Source organism: Thamnophis elegans, chromosome 16 (assembly GCF_009769535.1).
Source record: "Thamnophis elegans isolate rThaEle1 chromosome 16, rThaEle1.pri, whole genome shotgun sequence".
NCBI classification, from domain to species: domain Eukaryota; kingdom Metazoa; phylum Chordata; class Lepidosauria; order Squamata; family Colubridae; genus Thamnophis; species Thamnophis elegans.
In genome coordinates this window covers 10,908,503-10,931,981 of record NC_045556.1, presented here as the reverse complement: position 1 = coordinate 10,931,981, position 23,479 = coordinate 10,908,503, and the positions used below count along the sequence as shown (strand labels likewise).

The window sequence follows — 23,479 nt, the reverse complement described above, 5'->3', positions numbered from 1 at the left end:
ATAACTAAAATAACAATAAACAAATCTAAGGGGAAGATCGCCCTACAGGGCAGGGGCTGTTACAGGGAAGGCAGGCTTCTCACTAGATCACATTGAAAAGAAGAGACCGGATCTACCTTTACTACACCTTTACTACACCTCTATTGGATCCCAGCCTCACTCTACCCCAACGCTGGTGGGAAGATCTCAGTCTTCAAGGTCTTCCAAAACAGTGGGAAAAGAGGCAGCCAGATCTTTCCCCAAACCTCCACAACTTTAACCTTTGACTGTCTACTGTGGACCTCACCCCATTCCTAAGAGGTCTGTAAGGGGCATGCATAAGCACACTGCATAAGCATACCAATGTGCCTACCGTCCCTGTCCTAACAACCCCATTTATTCCTATCCATTTGTTGCATTCATAATCTTGGATATACGTATATCTATTCTCTTCTAGAGGCTTGAGAAAACAAATAAATTAAATACAAATAAAAATAAGGAAATGGGGGAAGATCAGGCTGCAGGGCAGCGGCTGTGACAGAGAAAGCAGAGTTCCCAGTTCTCACTAGATCACATTTTTTTAAAGGGATCTGGAGCGAATCCATTCTATGCGCCCTGGCGGGATAGGCAGACACCCGGAGGGAGAGGCAGCCCCAGGAATAACTTCGCCACCAGCCTCACCTGGGTCGGCCACCGAGACTTTGCAACCCACCCACCCACCCCCCGACTTGGAAGATGCGCACCAACGACCGTCCTCGGAGCTGGAAACGCCCCTCCTCCTGTGCCACTGGGTCCCCCGAGCGCCTTCAGCGCACCTGTTGCCAACTCGGCCAGCAGGGACGGGCGCCTGTCATGCTCTCGGGCCTCTGCACAGCGCTGGCGGGGCTGCTGCTCCTGCCGTTGCTGGCCAGGCTGGCGTGCCCTTCTTTCTTCCAGGACCTGTGGTTCTTCTTGAAGCTGGTGGCCGTGGGGCGGCGGGCCAGGCAGGCAGCGGCGCGGCGACCCCCGCGCACCTTGCTGGAGGTGTTTGGGCAGCGGGCGCGTCGGGCGCCCGAGAAGCCGATGCTGCTCTTCCGAGATGAGGTCTACACCTACGGGCAGGTGGAGCGGCGCAGCAGCCAGGTGGCGCGGGCTCTGCGGGAGCACGCCGGGCTCCGGCAGGGAGACGTGGTGGCCCTTTACCTGGGCAACCAGCCCGCCTACCTCTGGATCTGGCTGGGCTGCGCCAAGCTGGGCTGCGCCCTGGCCTGTCTCAACTGCAACGTCCGAGGGCGCTCGCTGGTGCACAGCTTCCAAGCCAGCGGGGCCAAGGTCCTGCTGGCCGACCCAGGTGAGGAGAGGGTGTCCTTTCCCTTCTCCAGGGGTTTGGGTCTCCATCCGCCGAACCCCAGCTAGGTGCGGAAGGGAGGTTGAGGCTGGGGGGAAAGGCTGGAGAGGACGTGGGGATGGACAGACATCTCTCAGGTTCCTAGCCAGCCCCCCAATTCTGAGAGCTGGGAAGGAAGATTGGGTTCATACAAGGGGAACCTCATGTTCTCAGTGGCTCTTAAACCCTTCTGAATCTGAGAATGAGAACTTATTGTGTTTTTTTACAAATTTTGTTGCCATTTTTTTCTTTTTTCCAAACATACATATTTTATGGACAGAGCGTTTATCAGGTCTCATCTTATACATCACCTTTATAATCATAGTTTCATTGTATTCTAATCTTCCCACTTTTGTCAGTATTCATCTCTTTTATCTAATCCTTTTCCCCCCCATCAATTCATTTAGTCTTAGGTATCATTGCTAAATGGCTTTTCTGTTTGTCTTCAACTAATTACTGTTAATTCACCTTAACAAATTAATCATTTATCACAATATCTTTGCGATTAACTGCAACAATATTATTCTCTTTACTTAATTCTTTATCATTTCTTATTCAATTTTTACACATAGTTAACATCACTGTACGCTCTGTATCTCTTCTGGTGTTTTTTTTTTACAGTTTTTTCCAATTGTTTACCCTATTTCTTCTTCCCAAAAAATATCTCACAAATTCCCCTTCCCCAATCATTAACATTTTAAATTCCCAACTCTAGTTTACATTCAGAATTAATAATATTATTAAGTTGTCTACTTTCATATTCCCATCTACTGATCTACCTTATTATATACTGTATATTTAGTAAAATTAACCCTATTACTATGCCTTTTCTATTTTCTATTGACCTTTTCCTGATGATCCATCATCTCTTACTCTTTTAAAGATCCCTTTTTAATCTGCCTTTTATCCCACTCTCTTGAAGAGAGAATGAGAACTTCATGAGAATGAGACTTTCTCCCATCCTTGCTGTCCATGGTCCCAGAATCGTCCCACTAAAAAGGGAAAATTATTAAACTTTCAAATCTACACCCTCCGCTTGGGATTTTCAGAATAACAGAGTTGGAAGGGACCTTGGAGGTTTTCTAGTCCAACCCCCTGCTCAAGCAGGAGACCCTGTACTATTTCAGACAAATGACTGTCCAATCTCTTCTTGAAAACCTCTGGTGTTGGAGCAGCAGGGGTAGGATTCAGCCAGTTCGCACCTATCCGGGAGAACCGGTTGTTAACTTTCTAAGCAGTTCGGAGAACCAGTTGTTGGAAGAAATCTCCTTTTGTTTTTTTCCCCACTTTACAGGGCTAATCCTGTAAGGAAGGCAGGAAGGAAACATTCTGGTGTTGTTTCTAGCCTCATCTTGATTGCCCAGCTTACAGAAACTGCCTCTCCGGGTTAACCCTTATTACATTGTAACAACTAAGGCGAAGTGCCCATCGACCTGAATGACATTGACTTGGCCATGCCCACATGATCACATGACCATCGAGCCCCGCCTACCTAGCTGGTCATTAGGGCAGAGAACCAGTTGTTAAATTATTTGAATCCCACCACTGTGGAGCAGCCACAATTTCTAAAGACAGGTCATTCCACCCATTCATTGTTCTCACTATCCAGAAATGTCTCCTTAGTTCTAGCTTGTGTCTCTCCATGATTAATTTCCATTTCCTTGATTTTTTAAATCTGTGCGGCTTCATTCTCCATAGCAATCATTCAGCTTAGATTGTTAAATTGTACTGAACGACAGAAGACTCCCTCTGTGTATATGTCACCGGACATTTGCACCAGTTTCCCTTTCTCATTACTTGACACAACTATTGTCTCCCTCCCGTTCTGCAGGGGGATCTGCTAAACAGAAAGACTAATCCTTGGGACGTTGGACAGGGAACAAAATAAATGCAGTCCATGACACACACCTGGGATGAGGCTGATTTATGTTACGGTAGTATTGATGTTATGTATTTAATAGGCTTATATAGCCACTTATCTTAAGTACCGTAACTCAGAAGACAAGGGGGCTCACAAAACAGCGGCAAAAACACTGAAAAACGATGGCATCATCGTTACATAAAGTCCTGCCCCACCCCACCCCACCCCAAAGAAAATACTTTACTACACCTTTATTGGATCCCAGCCTCACTCTACCCCAACGCTGGTGGGAAGATCTCACTCTTCAAGGTCTTCCAAAACAGTAGGAAAAGAGGCAGCCAGATCTTTCCCCAAACCTCCACAACTTTAACCTTTGACTGTCTACTGTGGACCTCACCCCATTCCTAAGAGATCTGTAAGGGGCGTGCATAAGCACACTGCATAAGCACACCAATGTGCCCACCGTCCCTGTCCTAACACCCCCATTTATTCCTATCCATTTGTTGCATTCATAACCTTGTATATACTTCACATCTATTATCTTACACACGCTTGACAAAATAAATAAATAACTAAAATAAAAATAAATAAATCTAAGGGGAAGATCGTCCTACAGGGCAGGGGCTGTTACAGGGAAGGCAGGCTTCTCACTAGATCACATTGAAAAGAAGGGACCTGGAGGGAATCCATTCTATGCGACCTGGCGGGACAGGCAGACACCCTGAAGGGGAGGCAGTCCCAAGAACAACTTGGCCACAAGCCATTTCAGGTTTTCAAAGTGATATCCAGTCCTTTGAAGTACAGGTTGAATTGAAGTTGCCAGACCTGAGGGATGTGTACCTCGCCTTTAAAGTTCCCCCCAAAAAAGGCAAGTCCAAAGCGAGTAGAACTTTATTCATCCTTCTCACCTGCAAGCCAGAAGGTTGGAAAAGAAAAAATGCACAGAAAATGGGATTGCTTGGCCTGACGCATCGTTTCTTCAGTTTCAGACACTCAAAAGTTCTACCAGACAAACCGTAGAGGGATCCCTGTTCATGGGAACAGAGAGGTGGAGGGATGTATAGATCAGGCTACATTTGATACTGGCTTTCAATCTGAATTTGCAATAGGACTGGATTCAGATTTCTGGTCCTGAAAACGACCACATCCAGGAAGTATTTGAATCCATCGGGATATTTTTGGAGGCACCCCCTATTATTCAGTGGTTTCATATCCACTTGGACAGTGTGGAGGACTGATTTGATTCAGAAGTTTTATTTTTGTTTATAGCTCCTTTTGCAAGTTTTAAAAGAGAGAGAGAAAGAGAGAGAGAAAAAGAGAAAAAGTGTTAATGCAGGATTTTAGAAATAGTAAATGAAAGGCCAGTATGTGGTTATGTATTAAATCTTGGTACATTTTATGATGAAGGACATTTAAATAATTATAGTCAAATGGAAATGGAGATATGATGATGGTAACATGTATAAATATCTGAGTTAAAATACTTGAGTCAATATGAATTATGTTTGTTGACTGTGGAAGAGATGCACGAAAACCTTTTGTAACCAACTGATACACATTCTACAGCATGTAAAGAAGGATGCGTTGTGTTTGTTTTGAAAATAAATAAAAAATATTATAAAAAAAGAAAGAGAAAAAGAAAGAAAGAAAGAAAGAAAGAAAAAGAAGAAAGGAAAGAAGGAAAGAAGAAAGGAAGGTAGGTAGGTAGGTAGGTAGGAAGGAAGGAAGGAAGGAAGGAAGGAAAGAAGGAAGAAAGAAAGAAAGGAAGAAAGAAAGAAAGAAATACTGATTAAATAATTTTCCTCTTATAAGACCACAGCTGTGTACGTTCTCATTGTCCTATTATATGGGGAAAAGAGACTCTATCTGTGGCAGCTCCATTTTGCCATTAATTTAACTTACCATATCTTTGTCTCGTCGAAAGGCAAAGTCCAAAATGCATGGTCATTCAGATTGCAATGAATAACCACATAAACCAGTCTTTTGTGGTAATAGGTTACCAGATATTTTTCAACTACATTATTACAACATCATTGGTGCCAACGGTCATGTCATCTTGGAGGGGGGAAGGGTGTCATAGGAATTGAAATCCCAATATCTGGAGGGCACCAGATCTCCCCTGATCTAGCCCACGAAGGGACTCAAGATGAAACCTGCCCATTTCCGCATATTCCATCAGATCAGAGCCTACAGGATTTTAAGCGGTGATACATCTGCCTTGCCAACTCTTCGCGCTGATTGATTTACACAAGCTGCAGTCTGTTATTAATGACTTATTCTCTTGATAAAGCTTTCCAAAAAGAGAACAATGCCACCGTGGCTCTTTTGGCAAAGTTTCACAGAAGCGCAGGAATAATCCGCAGAATTATTGTTCATGTCATTATAGGAGTCTTTAAAAAAAAAAAACAGTGCATGAAAGAGCAAAGAAATTCCCTGGGATATTGAATCACCCTCACCTAGGAAATAGCTTAGCTCACTTAGAGATGGATAAGGCGGGGGAGCAGAGGAACCCTCCCTCTCCAGAATGAACTGGCACACAAGGGCCTTTTCAGTACAATGAAGACAAGGCGTTATGCAACGTCAGTGGATAATAACTGCTCCAAATGTATCGTCAAAATAAGATAACGTTAACTGCCATTTTTTTACTGCAAACACACCGACCCACATTAAGAATAAAATTCACTTTGCCTGCTCTTTAAGAGAAAGTGTACATCTACACAGACACATACATAACACACATGTACACATGCTATACACATACATAAATATATACCTGCACCATACATACATACATACATACATACATACATACATACATACATACATACATACATACGTACAAAAGCCCAACCAATGATTCTTGCTCCTTTGTTTATACTTGGAAACCACTGTTGGACTCCTTGCTAAAGACCAAAAGAAATGAAAATTTAATTTTGGGATTTGACAATTAGAAACTGTTTATGATTAAAGAAATGCCGTTTCTTATTGTTGATTTTAGATTAAGGGGTTAATGGGTTTTATACCTGTATCTGCACCGAAGAAAGTTGAGTTATTCTTTCTTCTTTCTCTTTTTCCCCCTTTTTTTCCTTTCTATTATACTTCTGATTTTGCTCTTTGGAACTTCCCTTTTCCCTAATACTTCTAGTTTGCCTCTTTCGTATTTTTACCCTTTGCAGAAACTTAATTTTAAAACAAGAAAAGAAAGGATATTTAATAATTATCATTGGGACGTTCATACTTTTAATCGTGCCTGATTGAATAAACCACAGTTGGCTAGGCTCACAACTTGATGCTAAGCGGTATGCCACGTTTTCAGCCCAATAGCTGAATTCACACATTGCAAAGCTAAATCCCCACAAAACCCTCCAAAATGCCTTCCCATGATCTGCCAATCCAGGCAGTACTTTTGATGACCATCTAAATGTCTATGGAGATTCTCAGCCTCCAGGTCATGGTTATCCCAAAAGTGCTGATGGCAGGAGCTGAAGAAGCTTCTTGGATGAGAAGCGAAATATCTTCAAAGAAAAACCAGAATGTCCAGTTAACGCTTGAAAAAAGCACCTTTTGGAGGACCATCTAAAGTTAAAACAAAGCACAGGTGCCAATGAATCAACTCCTTACTTCCTTCTTAACACGTTATCTTCTCTTCTTCTCTTCAAAGACTTAAAAGCATCCATTGAAGACATATTGCCCACCCTGAAGCAAGAAAACGTGCTTGTTTATTTCTTAAGTAGAACATCCGACACTGAAGGGGTGGACAGCTTCCTTGATAAGATGGAAGCTGCTTCAGATGAGGCTGTTCCAGAGTCTTGGAGATCCGATGTCACTTTCAAAAGCCCCGCCATGTACATTTATACCTCTGGAACTACAGGTAGAGTAAAAGAAAAGTCACTAAATTGGCTCCTGCTTTCTTAAGAATTGGACGTGGTGATTGGGAATGATGGAAGGTATTCAACATATTTGGGAGAACATCACCTTGGCCAAAGCTAGCTGAGGAGCAGGACTTGCGAGACAACTTTTAATGTATTTTACTGAGAAGTTCAATTGAACATTGAATCCAATAAGTTAAATACTCCCAAGTAAATTCATGTGTACTTGGGAAAGTACAGAAATACTGAAGATTGGATGGATGGATGGATGGATGGATGGATGGATGGATGGATGGATGGATGGATGGGCGGGCGGGCGGGTGGGCGGGTGAGTGGGTGGGTGGATGGAGTAGCTAGAGAGACAATAGATAGATAGATGATAGATAGATAGATAGATAGATAGATAGATAGATAGATAGATAGATAGATAAATAGATAGGAGAGAGAGAGAGAAAGATGATAGGTAGGTAGGTAGGTAGGTAGGTAGGTAGGTAGGTAGGTAGGTAGGAAGGAAGGAAGGAAAGTAGATAGATAGATAGATGATAGATAGATAGATAGATAGATAGATGATAGATAGATAGATAGATAGATAGATAGATGATAGATGATAGATGATAGATAGATAGATAGATAGATAGATAGATAGATAGATAGATAGATAGATAGATAGATAGATAGATAGATAGAATAATGGATGGATGGATGGATGGATGGATGGTAGGTATAGGATAAGATAGAATAGAATAGAATAACAGAGTTGGAAGGGACCTTGAAGGTCTTCTAGTCCAACCCCCTGCCTAGGCAGGAAACCCTACAGCAATTCAGACGAGTGGTGATCCAACATCTTCTTTAAAGCTTCCAGTGTTGGAGCATTCAACAGATAGATAAAATTCAGTAGATAGATAATAGATAGATAATAAATAGATAATAGATAGGATGTGTGTGAGAGAGAGAGTGGGGGTGGGGGAGGAGATACAGGATTTCTCTCAGACTTGCTAGCTGTTTAAATTAGAATAACTCATTTCAACATGATAAAGTGCTTTTTCCCGTATAAAGATTCTTCAAAAAACATATATATAAAGAAGATATACAACAGATGAATCAAACACCCCCAAATTAAAGAATAAATATTGCAGTGCAAAGATTCTACTCTATCGTGACCCGTCAAAACCGCGCTCGACTAAACCGCGCCCGATTAAACTGTGTCACTGACGTCATCAACAGGGTGACAACAGCACGGAGACAGAAGGGCGCTTTAAATAGCGCTTTGAAATAGCAGTTAGAAAGCAAGCCGATTCAACTTAAGGTAAGAGTTAGGTTTAGGGTTAGGTTAAGGGTTAGGGTTAGGTTTAGGGTTAGGTTAAGGGTTAGGTTTAGGGTTAGGTTAAGGGTTAGGTTTAGGTTAGGATTAGGATTAGGTTTAGGGGGTTAGGTTTAGGGTTTAATTTTAGGTTTAGGGTTTACAGCGTGCTTCTGTCTCCGCGCTGTTGTCGCCTTGTTGATGACGTCAGCGACGCAGTTTAGTCGGGCACGGTTTAGTCGAGCACGGTTTTGTGGTGGAACCCTACTCTATGACCTCCCTAAAGTCAATTAACCTCTTCCCTCCCCCCCCCCCAACATAGGTCTCCCCAAAGCTGCAGTGATTACTCATCTCCGTATATTATTGGCTTGTAGTTTGGTCATACTGAGCGGTGTCACTTCTGAGGACATTATTTATACCGTGCTGCCCTTATATCACAGCTCCGCCCTCTTGGTTGGAGTAAACGGTTGCATCTTGCAAGGTAAGAAGCCTAAATACTTTTTAAAAAAAAAACACCTATGTTTTAGACCAGCAAGATCCACCTTGACAATCACATAGTCAGGGGAGGGCTTCAAAAAATTTCTGCAACGGATTCGTTGCCTGGATGCTGGGTGGGCGTCGCCATGGTGGGCGTGGCCTAGTGCACGGAACACTGTTCCCTTCCCACCAAAGGTGGTTCCTGTTTTTCTACTTGCATTTTTACGTGCTTTCGAACTGCTGAGACTGGAAAAAATGTATCGATTATATACAAAATAAATATGGAACCAAGAAATTCCAGATAGCCTATACTTAAAATTAGGAATGATTTGAATTGTTTAAAGTTAATTTAGCAAGGAGGAGCTAAGTTCAATGTAAAGAGGTTATTAATTTCTTACTTTTATTTTTTATCAATATATTTTAGACTGTGGTTGTTAAATATCCATACCGTGTACGGGTTCTGGGAAGTCGGGGAGGGGTTGGTTTTGGGGGTTTGGGGGTGAGGGTGGGGGAGGGAATTATTCCAGGCTTGATCTTAAAGTAGTATGAGTGGACATGTATATTGTCTTCTTTTATAACATGGTATTGTCAATGTAATGATATACATGTGATTATATGTCATGGAAATGAAAATAAAATATTCTAACCCCGAACTGCTGGGTTGGCAGAAGCTGGGAACAAGTCACGGGAGCTCACTCCGTTACGCAGCTCTAGGGATTCGAACCGCCAAACTGCCGACCTTTCTGATCGACAAGCTCAGCATCTTAGCCACTGAGCCACCGTGTCCCTTTACTGTGTGGATAGATGTGTAAATATTTCCCATTTCCCCTTCATTCCCAGGTGCTACCCTAGTATTACGCTCAAAATTCTCCGCTTCTCAGTTTTGGGATGATTGTAGAAAATACAAGGTGACGGTCATCCAGTACATTGGAGAGGTGCTTCGTTATTTATGCCATGTGCCCGAGGTAATCCTTCTTTAGCCTCTTTTCCCTTATCCCCCTCGGTTACATCATCCCCGTTCACCAAACGGATTACTTCAACATGCAGAATAGAGGAAGGCGAGGTCCTCGGGGATCTCTGAGCTTGGCTATTTCCTTGCAGACGTTTCACGACCAAACTAGGTAACATTATCAGTGCCCTTCATTATTTAGTTTGATCACGAAAGACCTGCAAGAAAACAACCTCAGCTCGGAGAGCATCAAGGACCCCGTAGTTCGATCTGGAACTACAAATATTCTCTTCTACAGAGGAAGGTCCCTGGTGTTCTACTTTCCATGTCTCTTCTGATGTTATTATATGTGTAAAAGGGCTAAGAGTGGAATATCCAAAGGGCACTCCCTCTGGGACAGTGCATGCTAATTACCTTCAATATTGTTTTTAGCGGCTTTAAGAACGTTATGTGTCTTTTGATGTAGGAAGACAGATAATATGGAGGTTATAAATAGTGAGGCCTCTTCCTTTTTTAACTGTTCCTTGTGTGTGTGTGTGTGTGTGTGTGTGTGTGTGTGTCCCTGCTTCTTGCCAGTTCCCTGTTTTTTGATGTTTTGTGGTTCAATCAATAAACATCAAACCACTTTTTTTTTTTTGCTAGCTGGAATGAAAGGAGTGGGTGCTTGCCAGGGCTGGGTTTCGACCGGTTCGCACCGGTCCCTGCGATCCGGTTGGTCGCCGAACCCGGAAGTAAGTAACTTCCGGGAACGGCGAAGCCCCCCCCCGTGCCCGCGCGCGCCCGCACACCCGCGCCCGCTCCTTACCCGGTTTTTTCGAATTTCGTGCTTTCCACGCATGCGCAGAACGCCTGCGCGATCCTCCAGGAGCAGCTGGAGCATCGCGCAGATGCTAGTACGCATGCGCGCGCCACGCGCATGCGCGAGGACGCCGCGTGCGTGCGTGAGGACGCCGCCGGCCTCGTTCCAACCGATCCGGTTGGAACGGGGCGAGAAACCCACCCCTGGTGCTTGCCCTATATGAACAACCGTTCTAACTAAAACCAAAGAATTAAAAGCAAAGAATTCACTCAGCTCAAGACAATTGGGGGAAGCCATTTATCTGTCTGTCTGTCTGTCTGTCTAAATGGCTGTGTGTGTGTGTGTGTTTGTGTGTGTGTATGTGTTTTCTCCAGCATAACTCTGGAACGCCTCGAACAATTTCAACCAAACTTGGTACACAGATGACTTACTCTCTGGAAACAAATACTGTGGGGTAAGACACCCCTAACACCCCTTGTGTGGGGGGTGTTCTGCTAAGATACAGCCTGTTGTGTCTTAAAATGGCTTCTACTGTACAGTGCAGTGGAGTTGCCATGGTTACAGCTTTAATAGATAAATGTTGTTGTTAGTTGCGAAGTCATGCCTGACCCATCGTGACCCCATGGGCAACGTTCCTCCAAGCCTTCCTGTCCTCTACCATCCTCTGGAGTCCATTTAAGCTCATGCCGACTGCTTCGGTGACTCCATCCAGCCACCTCCTTCTCTGTCGTCCCCTTCTTCTTTTGCTCTCCGTCATTCCCCGCATGAGGCTCTTCTCCAGGGAGTCCTTCCTCCTCATTAGGTGGCCAAAGTACATGAGTTTCATCTTCGGGATCTGGCCTTCTAAAGAGCAGTCAGGGTTGATCTCCTCTAGGACTGACCAGTTTAATAGCCTTGCAGTCCAAGGGACTCGCAGGAGTCTTCTCCAGCACCAGAGTTCAAAGGTCTCAATTCTTTGGCGCTCAGCCTTTCTTATGGTCCAAATTTCACAGCCATACATTGCAACTGGGAAAGTCATAGCCTTAACTATATGTACTTTTGTTGGCAGGGTGATGTCTCTGCTTTTTAGTATGCTGTTTAGATTTGCCATAGCTTTCCTCCCCAGGAGCAAGCGTCTTTTAATTTCTTGGCTGCTAATTTCTGGATAAAATAAATAGACTGCCCTTTTGGCCAAATGGATCCCAATACTGAAGATTTAACAATGTTTTCTCCAGCACACTGTTAAAAGCACAATAGGTGCATAAACCACAAGACTGAATAACATGTATTTGTGATAATAATGTGGTAATATGATCCAAAGAGATTTTGAATGGTGGAAAGTGCTTAGCCTGCAGGTATTATAAATCTGTACCACTACCTAAATATTTTGTTATCGGGCAATTATACCGGGAGGCATATTGCTCAATTTCTATTATATAAACAGGAAAAACAGGATATTTTTGTACCTTCAGAAGTATTGTATGCAACTTAGTAGTAATTGGTTACCACATCTGAATAAATGAGTATGAATTTCTCAGGGCAGAGTTACATACAAGTGAACAATATATGTTGCACAGATGTTAATTTGCGGCCACAAATCCAAGCCATTTTGTTCTGTATTTTCTCTCTCCCTGGCATAATTTTACGGTGTGTTTCTTTTGTAGTTTTTTACACAGCCAGTTTTAATGGCAGCTGCTTTTATTTTTCTCCTTAACACACAAAAGGATTAATGAGAAACAAAAAACAAACTCACAGCAGAACCAGAGGTTGATAATAGTCTGTTTCCCCCCTAGAGAAACTTTACTACTAGATGGAAAAATTAATCTCAGAGGTCCACAATCAAAGGAGAAAAGGGGGTGAAAGCTAAGAAGGAAAAAAATGGCAAGCAAAGCGATAGATTCACCTCTTAAATATACCAGGTTATTTAGAATTAGCCACTTTTACCAGCTTGGATAAACTAAATTAACTAAAACAGATACACAATTTTTAAATTCTCCATGGTGTGTAAGAAAGCGTAATGGAACATGAATTCACAAGGACTCCCAGGTGCTTCAATTCAACACCTTAATGCACATTTAGTGAAGCGTGCTTAATGCCACTCTTTGTGGCTGCACCAGTGGAGTTAAAGCTTTTTCCTGTAGTTTTTTCTGTAGATGCTTATCAAGTTATTCTTCTTGGTATAGTTTACTGTTTCTCTACTTTGGCAACTTCCAAAGAGAAAGAGAAGGAGGAAGGGAGGAAAAAGAGGGAGGGAGGGAGGGAGGGAGGGAGGGAGGGAAGGAAGGAAGGAAGGAAGGAAGGAAGGAAGGAAGGAAGGAAGGAAGGAAGGAAGGAAGGGCAGAATTTCAATTGCATCATTATGGATGATATCTTGACTTTTTTTTAACCATATTCTATGAACATCCCTGAAAACATTCTTGTTTTCTGGCCCATTTGCCTAAAATTTCCTTTTTGAGTTTGAAAAAAACATTATAATTAATACAAATACCAAAAAAAGGGTTTTGTAGATTGAGTAGAGAGGGAGGGAGGGAAGGAGGGGGGGCAGAGAGAGAATCACTTTCCTGTTATAAGATCACAGCTTTGTACTGTAGGAAGTTATCACCCAGCCCTCTCCCAGAAAATGAAATGCCCTAGGAAATATTGAAAAGGCAGAATATTTCTCTGGGTGTGAAAAGAAAGAAACATGTTTTAAAAGACAGAGAATAGCTGCCTGTAGCTTCCTGCCCATCCCCACTTTGTTAATGGGCCATTAAGAAGGCCAAGCTAGTCCACTTTACATAATAAAGACTTCTCCACGTCAGCTACAGGTCATATTGGCCCCAACTGACCACATGGCATCTGAGAACTCAACCAAACCTCCATTCAAAACACAGCCTAGAGGGTTGCCCCTACATGGCCCCATAGGAGTCTGACAACCAATCAGAATACATTTCTTACACAGGAACAGGAAACAGAGAGGTGGGACTGAACAGGTTATAAAAAGCCTAGCAAGCCCCTCCCTCAGCCCTTCTCTTCTTCTCCACCAACATTGAAGCATGTGATCACCTTTTCTGTTCAGGGCTCAAGCCATGTGATCCTGTCCACCAATAAACCATCTTTCCAAACAGCCTCCATGTCTCCAGTGTCTTTTTCCCCACTTGGAGCTGAACCCAGGACATTTCTTTCATCAGTACCTTCCCATTGTTCGTATTATATGGAGAAAAGAGACTCTATTTGAAGAAGCCCCCTTTTTGCCACTAATTTAGCTTACTTACTCTGTCTAGAGACTGCAAAGAAGAATTAATCCTAGATTTATTTGGACATCCAAGGGGTCCTTGGTGCTCTCTGAGTTAGCAGTTAGCAGTTAGACTTATATACCGCTTCATAGGGCTTTCAGCCCTCTCTAAGCGGTTTACAGAGTCAGCATATTGCCCCCACAGTCTGGGTCCTCATTTCACCCACCTCGGAAGGATGGAAGGCTGAGTCAACCTTGAGCTGGTGGGATTTGAACCGCTGAACTGCAGATAGCAGTCAGCTGAAGTGGCCTGCAGTACTGCACTCTAACCACTGTGCCACCTCGGCTCCAGTTCAGTTGCTTTTTCCTTGCAGACATTTCATTACCCAAACTAAGTAACATCATCAATGCTAATAAGGACTCCTTATTAGCACTGATGATGTTACCTAGTTGGGTCATGAGACATCTGCAAGAAAACCACCAAGCTCAGAGGGCCCCAAGGACCCTTCATTTCAACCCTGAGCTGCAAATATTCTCCTTTTTGGTAATTCTAGATGAGCTGAGGGTCAGACCTGGAAGTCATCTTTCACATGGGGCCTTCAGGCCTGCCACATTTTCTACTGTGGGAAAATGGGGGGGGGGGTTATATGGAGCATGGGAGATATATAGTCAAAATAACATTCCTTTCTCAGAGAGTCAAGGACATCTTGCCCTGCAGCTGCAATGGTGTGGCTGGGAGGTATCTCCAGTTTTGGATGGCGCCTGATTGGACCATGTGATGGACATGTGGGTGCTGGGCAGGGATTTGGACTTTCTTTTGGGTGGGGAAAACTTGGAAGCTTTCAGATTCGTGTTTTCCCAGATGTGCCAGTATGACCTGATTTCCAATTTCCAATTTTAATGGATTTGTATGCCGCCCAATCCCGAAGGACTCCGGGCGGCTTACATAAAAACAGTTTAAAAACAAAATACTAAAAGAGTTAAAATACAAACAGAGTGAATTAAAAAAGGACACAACATGCACTCGATCTTAATGGGGTTGAAGCTCTCTAATCAAATGGAACTTTGAGTAAACTCAAGCCTCAAAGTCTTCTTTCGTTAGGGGTGTTACTTGGGACCAGTGGTGGGTTTCGAAATTTTTTAGAACCTCTTCTGTAGGTGTGGCCTGCTTTGTGGGAGTGTCTTGCCAGCCATATGACCAGGTGGGAGTGTCTTGCCGGCCATGTGACCGGGTGGGAGTGGCTTGCCAGCCATGTGACTGGGTGGGAGTGGCTTGCTGGCCATGTGACCGGGTGGGAGTGGCTTGCCGGCCATGTGACCGGGTAGGAGTGGCTTGCCAGTCATGTAACTGTGTGGGCATGGCCAACTTGTAAAATGTGGTGAAACTCATGTAACAACGCTCTTGTTTAGCAACCAAAATGTTGGCTCAGGAACTCTGGCATTTGAAGCACACAAGTCTTAAAGCTGTCAAGTTACAAGACTCTTGCACCCCTAACCCTTTAGAAAAAATAACCCCAGGGGTGTTCAAACTTGACAGCTTTAAGACTTGTGGACTTCAACTCCCAGAATTCCTCCTCTCGCTCTTCATCTTGATGATGTGCGGATGGGCGGGGGGAGGGAGCTGGAACCGCTCTAAACGGCACTGTAGATTTGTGGAACCTCTTCTATAGAACTGGCAGGAACCCACCCCTGCTTGGGATCCTGACATCGAGATCAATTCCAACAACTCTTAGCTATTCTTCCCTTGCTCACTGCTGAGAATTCTGAGAGTTGAACTCAAGACATCTGAAAGTCACGTGGCTTGAGAAATGTCAGACTAGCTTCAACAGGACAACATATTCTGTTCCCCAAATAAAGGTTCATTCCCTCTGGGAAATCAACATAGAAAGCTTCTATAACTCTAAGACTGATAGCCCTTTAATTTGTTTGCTCTCTACTGAGAAATCTGCTATGCTCTTCTGAAATTGTGATCGGCCTCTTTCTAGAAAGACAACGATCGAAACCACACGGTAAGACTTGCTGTGGGTAATGGCTTACGGGCTGATATTTGGAGAGAATTTATCAGAAGATTTGGAGACATGCGCATTTTTGAGTTTTATGCGGCCACCGAAGGCAACGTTGGATTTGCTAATTACAGTGGAAAAATCGGAGCTGTGGGAAGAATGAATTACTTCCACAAGGTATGAAAAAGTAAAGATGTTTGTCCTTTTAATTTGTATTTGCCAATTGTGGTTTTTTTTTGCCTAGCATTTATCAGTTGTGAACTTTGAACCTCCTTTGAAAAGTAATTTGTATGGGGCTTTCCTAAAAAACATAATTATAGTGGATCATGTACAAAGGGGGGAAAAAAGCATTTGAAATCTCTGTTTTAAACCCTTAATATATCAATGGTCTTATGCTTTCCTTAGAAAATAGTACAATATGAGCTCATTAAGTATGATGTGGAGAAAGATGAACCTGTCAGAGATGAAAATGGCTACTGCATAAAAGTTCCTAAAGGTACCTATCTTTTGATATCCTTAATTGCTATTGAAATTCAGCACCAGATAACATGCTTTGAACTGTCTTTATGCTTTTAGGAAGAATCAATGCTCTGTAGTCCATTGGAAAAAAACAGGCAAAATAGAGACTATTGCTTAAATATCCAGACTTTAAAAGTCAAACACATCTTTAGGAATATGCAGCAGAAGGAGTCCTGTAGTTCAGTGTTTTTCAACCTTTTTGTGCAAAGGCACACTTTTTTCATGAAAAAAATCACGAGGCACACCACCATTAGAAAATGTTAAAAAAAATTAACTCTGTGCCTATATTGACTATATATAAAGTAATTTTCCCACGGCACACCTTACACTATGTCACAGCACACTAGTGTGCCGCGGCACAGTGGTTGAAAAACACTGCTGTAGTTCATGGTTCAACAATTGATTGGATGTTACATCTTATATAATGTCATAAGAAACCTCCTGTCATTTCCTGTATCAGAGTTTGGAGCAAAACCCTTTTTACAATCAAAAATATTTACAGCAGGTAAGAGCTTAGATCCAAGGCTCCACACTTGGCAACTTTAAGACTTCTGGAAGTGGAAGTCTATGGAGATTCTCAATCATCCAGGTCATGGTTGTCCCAAAGGTGCTTTTTCAGGAGGCAACTGGGCTTTCTTGTTTCCCCCCACCGCCCCACCGCCCCCTACTATACAATCAGAGCTAAACAAGCTTCTCGGATGAGAAGTGAAATGTCAGAACAGGGGTGAAATCCAGCAAGTTCTGACAGATTCTGACAGGTTCTGGAGAACCGGTAGCGTAAATTTTGAGTAGTTCGGAGAACCAGTAGCGGACATTTTGAGTAGTTCAGAGAACCAGTAGTGGATATTTTGAATAGTTCGGAGAACTGGTAGCGGAAATTTTGAATAGTTTGGAGAACCAGTAGTGGAAATTTTGAGTAGTTCAGAGAACCAGTTGTGGAAATTTTGAATAGTTCGGAGAAACGGTAGCGGAAATTTTGAGTAGTTCAGAGAACCGGTAGTGGAAATTTTGAGTAGTTCGGAGAACTGTAGTAGAAATTTTGAGTAGTCCAGAGAACCAGTAGCAGAAATTTTGAGTAGTTTGGAGAACCGGTAGTGGAAATTTTGAGTAGTCTGGAGAACTGGCAAATGCCACCTCTGCCTGGCCCCAGAGTAGGGTGGGAATAGAGATTTTGCAATATTCTTCCTCTGCCATGCCCAGCAAGCCACGCCCACGGAATCGGTAGTAAAAAAAATTGAATTTCACCACTGTCCAAGACGCTTGTTTTGCTCTGACTATATGGTAGGGAATGTAAACCAGCTGGTTGAGGAATTCTGGGAGTTGAAATCCACAAGTCTTAAAGGTGCCAAAATTTTGAGACCTCTCATCTAAGATTTCAAAGCAAAGCATCACTAGTGCCACCACAAATCAAAGTTTCCACAAACTTGTATGAACAAGTCCTGGCATCAAGAACGAAGTTCATGATGGACTTCAACATTTAGCTATGTTCAAGGAGATGCTTAAATATTTGGAGCTCCTGACCGTCTCCTGATTTAAGTTGGTGCAGATCAGAGCTAAAAGTAAAAACTGGATTACTTAGAAGTTATGGTCTATTCCCAAGTAGACTATTACTCCCAAGTAAATATTTTTATATGTATGTCCAGGATATGTACACGTTCTTTAAATCTCTCCTAGGATGTCGGCGAACCTTCTCAAAATCTTGCACCAGAATTTTGATTGAAAATATTAATTTAGTTTTGGGGTACTGCAAATGCCACGTGGAGTATGTTAACTTTGGGGGGCGGGAAGAAAAATGTCATTTTGGTATTAAAATGGGCAGATGTGAGATATTCATTGCTGTTGCTATGTTTTTGTCAATTCCAGAACTTTTGCAGGGAGTCCTACAATGCTTTCAGGCAATCAAATATATTACTATTCAGCAGATTTTCTGTATCATTTTATTTGAGTTTTGTGGTTCCTCCTAGGTGAAGTGGGACTGCTAGTTTGCAAAATCACCCAGGTGACTCCATTTAGCGGTTACGCGGGATCAAAGAGCCTGACTGAAAAGAAGAAGCTAAGAAATGTTTTTCAGAATGGTGATGTGTACTTCAACAGCGGAGATCTCTTAATGGTTGATCGTGACAACTTTATTTATTTCCATGATCGAGTTGGAGATACATTCCGGTTTGTCTCTCTCTCTCCCTGTCTGTATGTGTGTGTGTGTCTGTCTGTCTGTCTGTGTGTCTGTCTTTCTGTGCCTCTGTCTGTCTGTCTGTGTCTGTCTCTCTGTCTCTGTCTGTCTGTTTCAGTCTGTCTCTTTCCCCCCTTCTGTGTCTCTCTGTCTCTCTCTGTGTGTCTCTGTTTCTCTCTGTCTGATTCTCTCTCTCTGTCTCTCTCTGTTTCTCTCTGTCTGATTCTCTCTCTCTCTTTCTCTCTCTGTCTCTGTCTCTCTCTGTCTCTCTCTGTGTGTCTCTGTTTCTCTCTGTCTGATTCTCTCTCTCTCTTTCTCTCTCTCTCTGTCTCTGTCTGTCTCTCTCTCTGTGTCTCTGTTTCTCTCTGTCTGATTCTCTCTCTCTCTTTCTCTCTCCGTCTCTGTCTCTCTCTGTCTCTCTCTGTCTCTCTCTGTGTGTCTCTGTTTCTCTCTGTCTGATTCTCTCTCTCTCTCTTTCTCTCTCTCTCTCTGTCTCTGTCTGTCTCTCTGTCTGATTCTCTCTGTGTGTTTGTGTGTGTCTCTGTTTCTCTCCGTCTAATTCTCTCTCTTTCTCTCTCTCTCTCTGTCTCTCTCTGTGTGTCTCTGTTTCTCTCTGTCTGTTTCTCTCTCTCTCTCTCTCTGCGTCTCTCTGTCTCTCTGTGTGTGTGTGTCTCTGTCTCTCTCTGTCTGTTTCTGTCTGTCTGTCTATCTCTCTCTCCCTCTGTGTCTCTCTGTCTCTCTCTGTATGTTTTTGTTTCTCTCTGTCTGTTTCTCTCTCTCTCTGTCTGTTTCTGTCTCTCTCTCTCTCCCTCAGTGTCTTTCTGTCTGTCTCTCTCTCTGTGTCTCTGTCTCTCTCTGTCTGTTTCTCTCTGTCTCTCTCTCTTCCTCTGTGTCTCTCTCTGTCTCTCTCTGTGTGTCTGTCTCTCTCTGCCTGTTTCTCTCTCTTTCTCTCTCTCCCTCTCTCCCTCTGTGTCTCTCTGTTTGTCTCTCTCTGTGTTTCTCTGTCTCTCTCTGTCTGTTTCTGTCTGTCTCTCTTCCTCTGTGTGTGTGTGTGTGTATGTGTGTGTCCCTCTCTGTGTGTTTTGTCTTCCGGTCAGCAGGAAATAAGTATAGATAGATCATAATATTTTGAAATGTGGCAGCTCTGTTTCAGCATTGAAGTTATAGTTTAATATTTAAGGAGACAGTCAGTCAATTCCAGCATGCTGAAAGAGCACCATGATTTTGTAGTCAAATGGTCTAAAATATTGTGTTGGGTGCTAAGCACTGATGTTGCACATGGCAGCACCGTGTGATGGCACCCCAAAACTATAGTTTAGACTAGACGTCTTCGCAATAGCATCTTCTGAAGCCAGCGGTGGCGGCAAACTTTTTGGCACCATGTGCCAAAAAAGGGAGTGTGCGCGTTCATCGGGGATGCCACCCGGAAGAGGAGCTATTCAGGGGACATGCACGGACCGGGAAATGAAATCCTGATTTCTGGTGCATGCATACACACTGACCAGCTGGTCTTCTGGTTTCTGTCACGCATGCATGTGTGACGATCAACTGGCTGGCATGCATGTGCACAATGGAAAGCGGAAGACCAGCTCTTCCAGTTTCTGGCACTGCTGCACACATGAAGCTCAGCTGATCGTCACATGTGGATGCATGCCAGAAACCTGGAAGAGGAACAGGCAAAGTCATGCATGCCAGGCAACATGGCTCCGTGTGCCATTTCAGGCACGCATGCCCCAGGTTCATCATCACAGTTCTGAAGCGGTTCTACAAGATAGAAGGAACCTTCCGTGACCTGAGGGTGTATCTTTTCATTGCTTGAGTTCTTTCTTCTGGATAGTTCATTGGCTCTGGGAAAGGATTGATTGAAGAGCCCTGATTGATAAGTCTCCCTCCAGCCTGGTCCCCCGAATACAATTCTTATATTTGAGTTTCCCCTTCAAGCAGGTGCTTGGGACTCATCTATGACAACAGTGTTGCTTTATTCTGTGCTTTTTCATATGAATCTCTGTTCCCTTAGATGGAAAGGAGAAAATGTGGCCACCACAGAAGTTGCCGATATTTTAGGACTGATCAACTTTATTCAGGAGGTGAACGTATACGGTGTATCCGTGCCAGGTATGGAGCAAAGACAGAGTACCGTATATACTCGAGTATAGGCCGACCCGAATATAAGCCGAGGCACCTAATTTTACCACAAAAAACTGGAAAAGTTATTGACTCGAGTATAAGCCTAGGGTGGGAAATGCAGCAGCTACCGGTAAATTTCAAAAATAAAAATAGATACCAATAATGTTTTTGAATATTTATTTCAAAGAAAAACAGTAAACTAGCGGTGTATTCAATGAAATACTTCACTCACCTCATGATGCTGATGTCCCGCTGTGATGATGATGTCCCGTGCAGCCGCGGGAGCGATGTCCCGCCTCCTATGACACACGGCACAGTGATTCCTATCATTGGATCACTGTACCAGAGGAGGTGGGACATCGCTATGTGGCTGCTTGCCATAACAAGGAGGAGGTGGGACATCGTTGCAGAGCGGCAGGAGGGGGAGGAAGGGGAATCGTAAGACAGCCCTGCATTACATTAGAACGTGAGGAGGGGGGATGGTGCGGTGCGCGCTGCGCGGCAAACTGACACAGAGGGAGGGGAAACTCACAGGGGCACTGGGCCATTCACGAGTGTCACCCAGCGGCATGGCCCCGCCCCTTTTTCTCCTCCATTTCGGGCAAATTTTTCACTGACTCGAGTATAAGCCGAGGCGGCTTTTTTCAGCCCAAAAAGTGGGCTGAAAAACTAGGCTTATACTCGAGTATATACAGTATTTTCCAGGGCAGAGGAAGGGAGGGAGGGAGGGAGCGAGGGAGGGATGGAAGGAAGGAAGAAGAAAGGGAAGGAAGAAAGGGAAGGAAGGGAGGGAGGAAGGAAGGAAGGAAGAAGAAAGGGAAGGAAGGAAAGAAGAAGAAAGGGAAGGAAGGAAGGAAGACGAAAGGGAAGGAAGGAAGGAAGGAAGGAAGAAGAAAGGGAAGGAAGAAAGAAGGAAGGAAAGAAGGAAGAAAGGAGGAAGGGAAGGAAGGAAGGAAGAAGAAAGGGATGGAAGGAAGGAAGAAGAAAGGGATGGAAGGAAGAAGAAAGGGAAGAAAGGAGGAAGGAAGGAAGGAATTAATTTCAATTGCATCATTATGGATGATATCTTGACTTTTTTTTAACCTTATTCTATAAACATCTCTGAAAACATTCTTGTTTCCTGACCCATTTGCCTAAAATTTCCTTTCTGATTTTGAACAAAAAAACCATTATAGTTAATAAAAATACCCCCAAAAAATGGGTTTCATAGACTGAGTGGAAAAAAAAGTTGAGAAAAATCAATATTAATGGCCATTCTCTTGTAGGTCGCGAAGGCCGAATAGGCATGGCATCCATACGACTAGCCGATGGTTGTGAATTTAATGGGGAAATTCTCTACAAACATGTGACAGATTCCTTGCCTCTATATGCCAGACCTTATTTTGTGAGGATTCAGGTAGGCCAACTTCCATCTGTAGTCATCTCACAATTGGATAGAAGGTGGCAGTCTTTGCATTAGAGAACGGAAATCGTAATTTTCACAGATGTATTGCATTGTTTAAAAGATCTCAGAACTTGCACACCTCTCATTGTGCTGTAATACAAGTAGTCCTCAACTTACAACCAATTCATTTGGTGACCATTCAAAGTCCTCAACAACTACTCACTGATGGCCAATGATTCCCCAAGGCTCCTTCTCCCAATGTCCTCCAGGTGCCCTGGGATCAATTCTCCGAATTCCCAGCACCCATGTTAGAGCAGTCTTTCTCCATCTCAACAACTTTAGCTGGGATGGACTTCAACTTCCAGAATTCTGGGGATTCTGGGAGTTGAAATCCACCCATCTTAAAGTTGCTGAGGATGAGAAACACTGCGCTAAATAGTTCAACTTCCAGAATGTCTGAAGGATGCCATGTTCAAGGATGCTTTCCATGAGTCCTTTTCAGATCTGTTACAGATGTCAAGTCCACTGAGCTATAACCTTGGGATTATACTCTAATCATCTTCATTTAACGACCCCATAATCCCATGTGGGGTGGAGCCTGGGCGACTGAATGGAGCTAGCAAAGTATTTACTGGCCCAATGCCTTTCCTGTTGCCAATGTGGAGTTTTATTCAGCAGATATTTTCTCAGTGTGCCCAGAGAAAGGAAAATATCTGCCTCTACCTAGGATCGAACTTACAGCCTCCTGATTGTGAGGCGAAAGCCCCACCTCTAGGCCAACGCACCACTCCTGGGATTATACTCTAATGATGGGTTATTATTTGGGTTATTATTTAAATATTTGCATAATGGGGAAACAAAAATTCTTACATTTGGAAAGGTAATTATTTTTAAAGTCCTTTACGCAACTTAGCATGGCTGTGCTGTTTCTTCTTGTTTTCATAGGATGCTCTTGAGGTCACGGGAACATTTAAATATCGGAAAGTGCAGTTAGCACAAGAAGGATTCAATCCAGCAGTTGTCAAGGATGCCTTATATTTTGGGGATGATAAAGAGAAGGCATACGTACCCTTGACAGAAGACATCTATAACTCGATATGTAGCAACAGATGGAAACTATAGTGCTTCTGAATGTGTTACTATTTTTTTTAAAAGTACGTTGTTAAATAATTTTAGAAAGTTATGGAAAATTGATTTTCAGTCCAATTGTACATTTATACCTAGATTTTCAAAAGGCCATGCCTAACTCATTTTGTCAATTTTTTAGAGGTAGTGACAATGACCTTGGAACAAAGGCTCCAAAGAAAATAAGACCCTGTCTTATTTTCAGGAAAACATGGTATATACCCCTTTACAGGGCTTTATAGCCCTCTCTAAAGTGGTTTACAGAGTCAGCATTTTGCCCCCAACAATTTGGGTCCTCATTTGACCCACCTCGGAAGGATGGAAGGCTGAGTCAACCTTGAGCCTGGTGAGATTTGAA

General features: G+C 43.3%; 1 protein-coding gene across 2 annotated transcripts; it reads left to right on the top strand.

Annotated features, from left to right (window-relative positions):
* The first annotated feature begins 831 nt into the window (after positions 1–831).
* On the top strand, positions 832–23,118 carry SLC27A2 (solute carrier family 27 member 2). Of its 2 annotated transcripts, XM_032233395.1 has the most exons (10): positions 832–1,309; positions 6,868–7,077; positions 8,698–8,856; positions 9,693–9,817; positions 15,779–15,973; positions 16,202–16,292; positions 18,280–18,478; positions 20,503–20,600; positions 21,878–22,008; positions 22,942–23,118. In XM_032233395.1, exons 1-10 carry the CDS (start codon positions 832–834, stop codon positions 23,116–23,118), a joined length of 1,863 nt encoding a protein of 620 aa, XP_032089286.1. The 2 variants fall into 2 exon arrangements, with proteins under 2 accessions (XP_032089286.1, XP_032089288.1); XM_032233397.1 differs by lacking the exon at positions 8,698–8,856.
* The last annotated feature ends 361 nt before the right edge of the window (positions 23,119–23,479 follow it).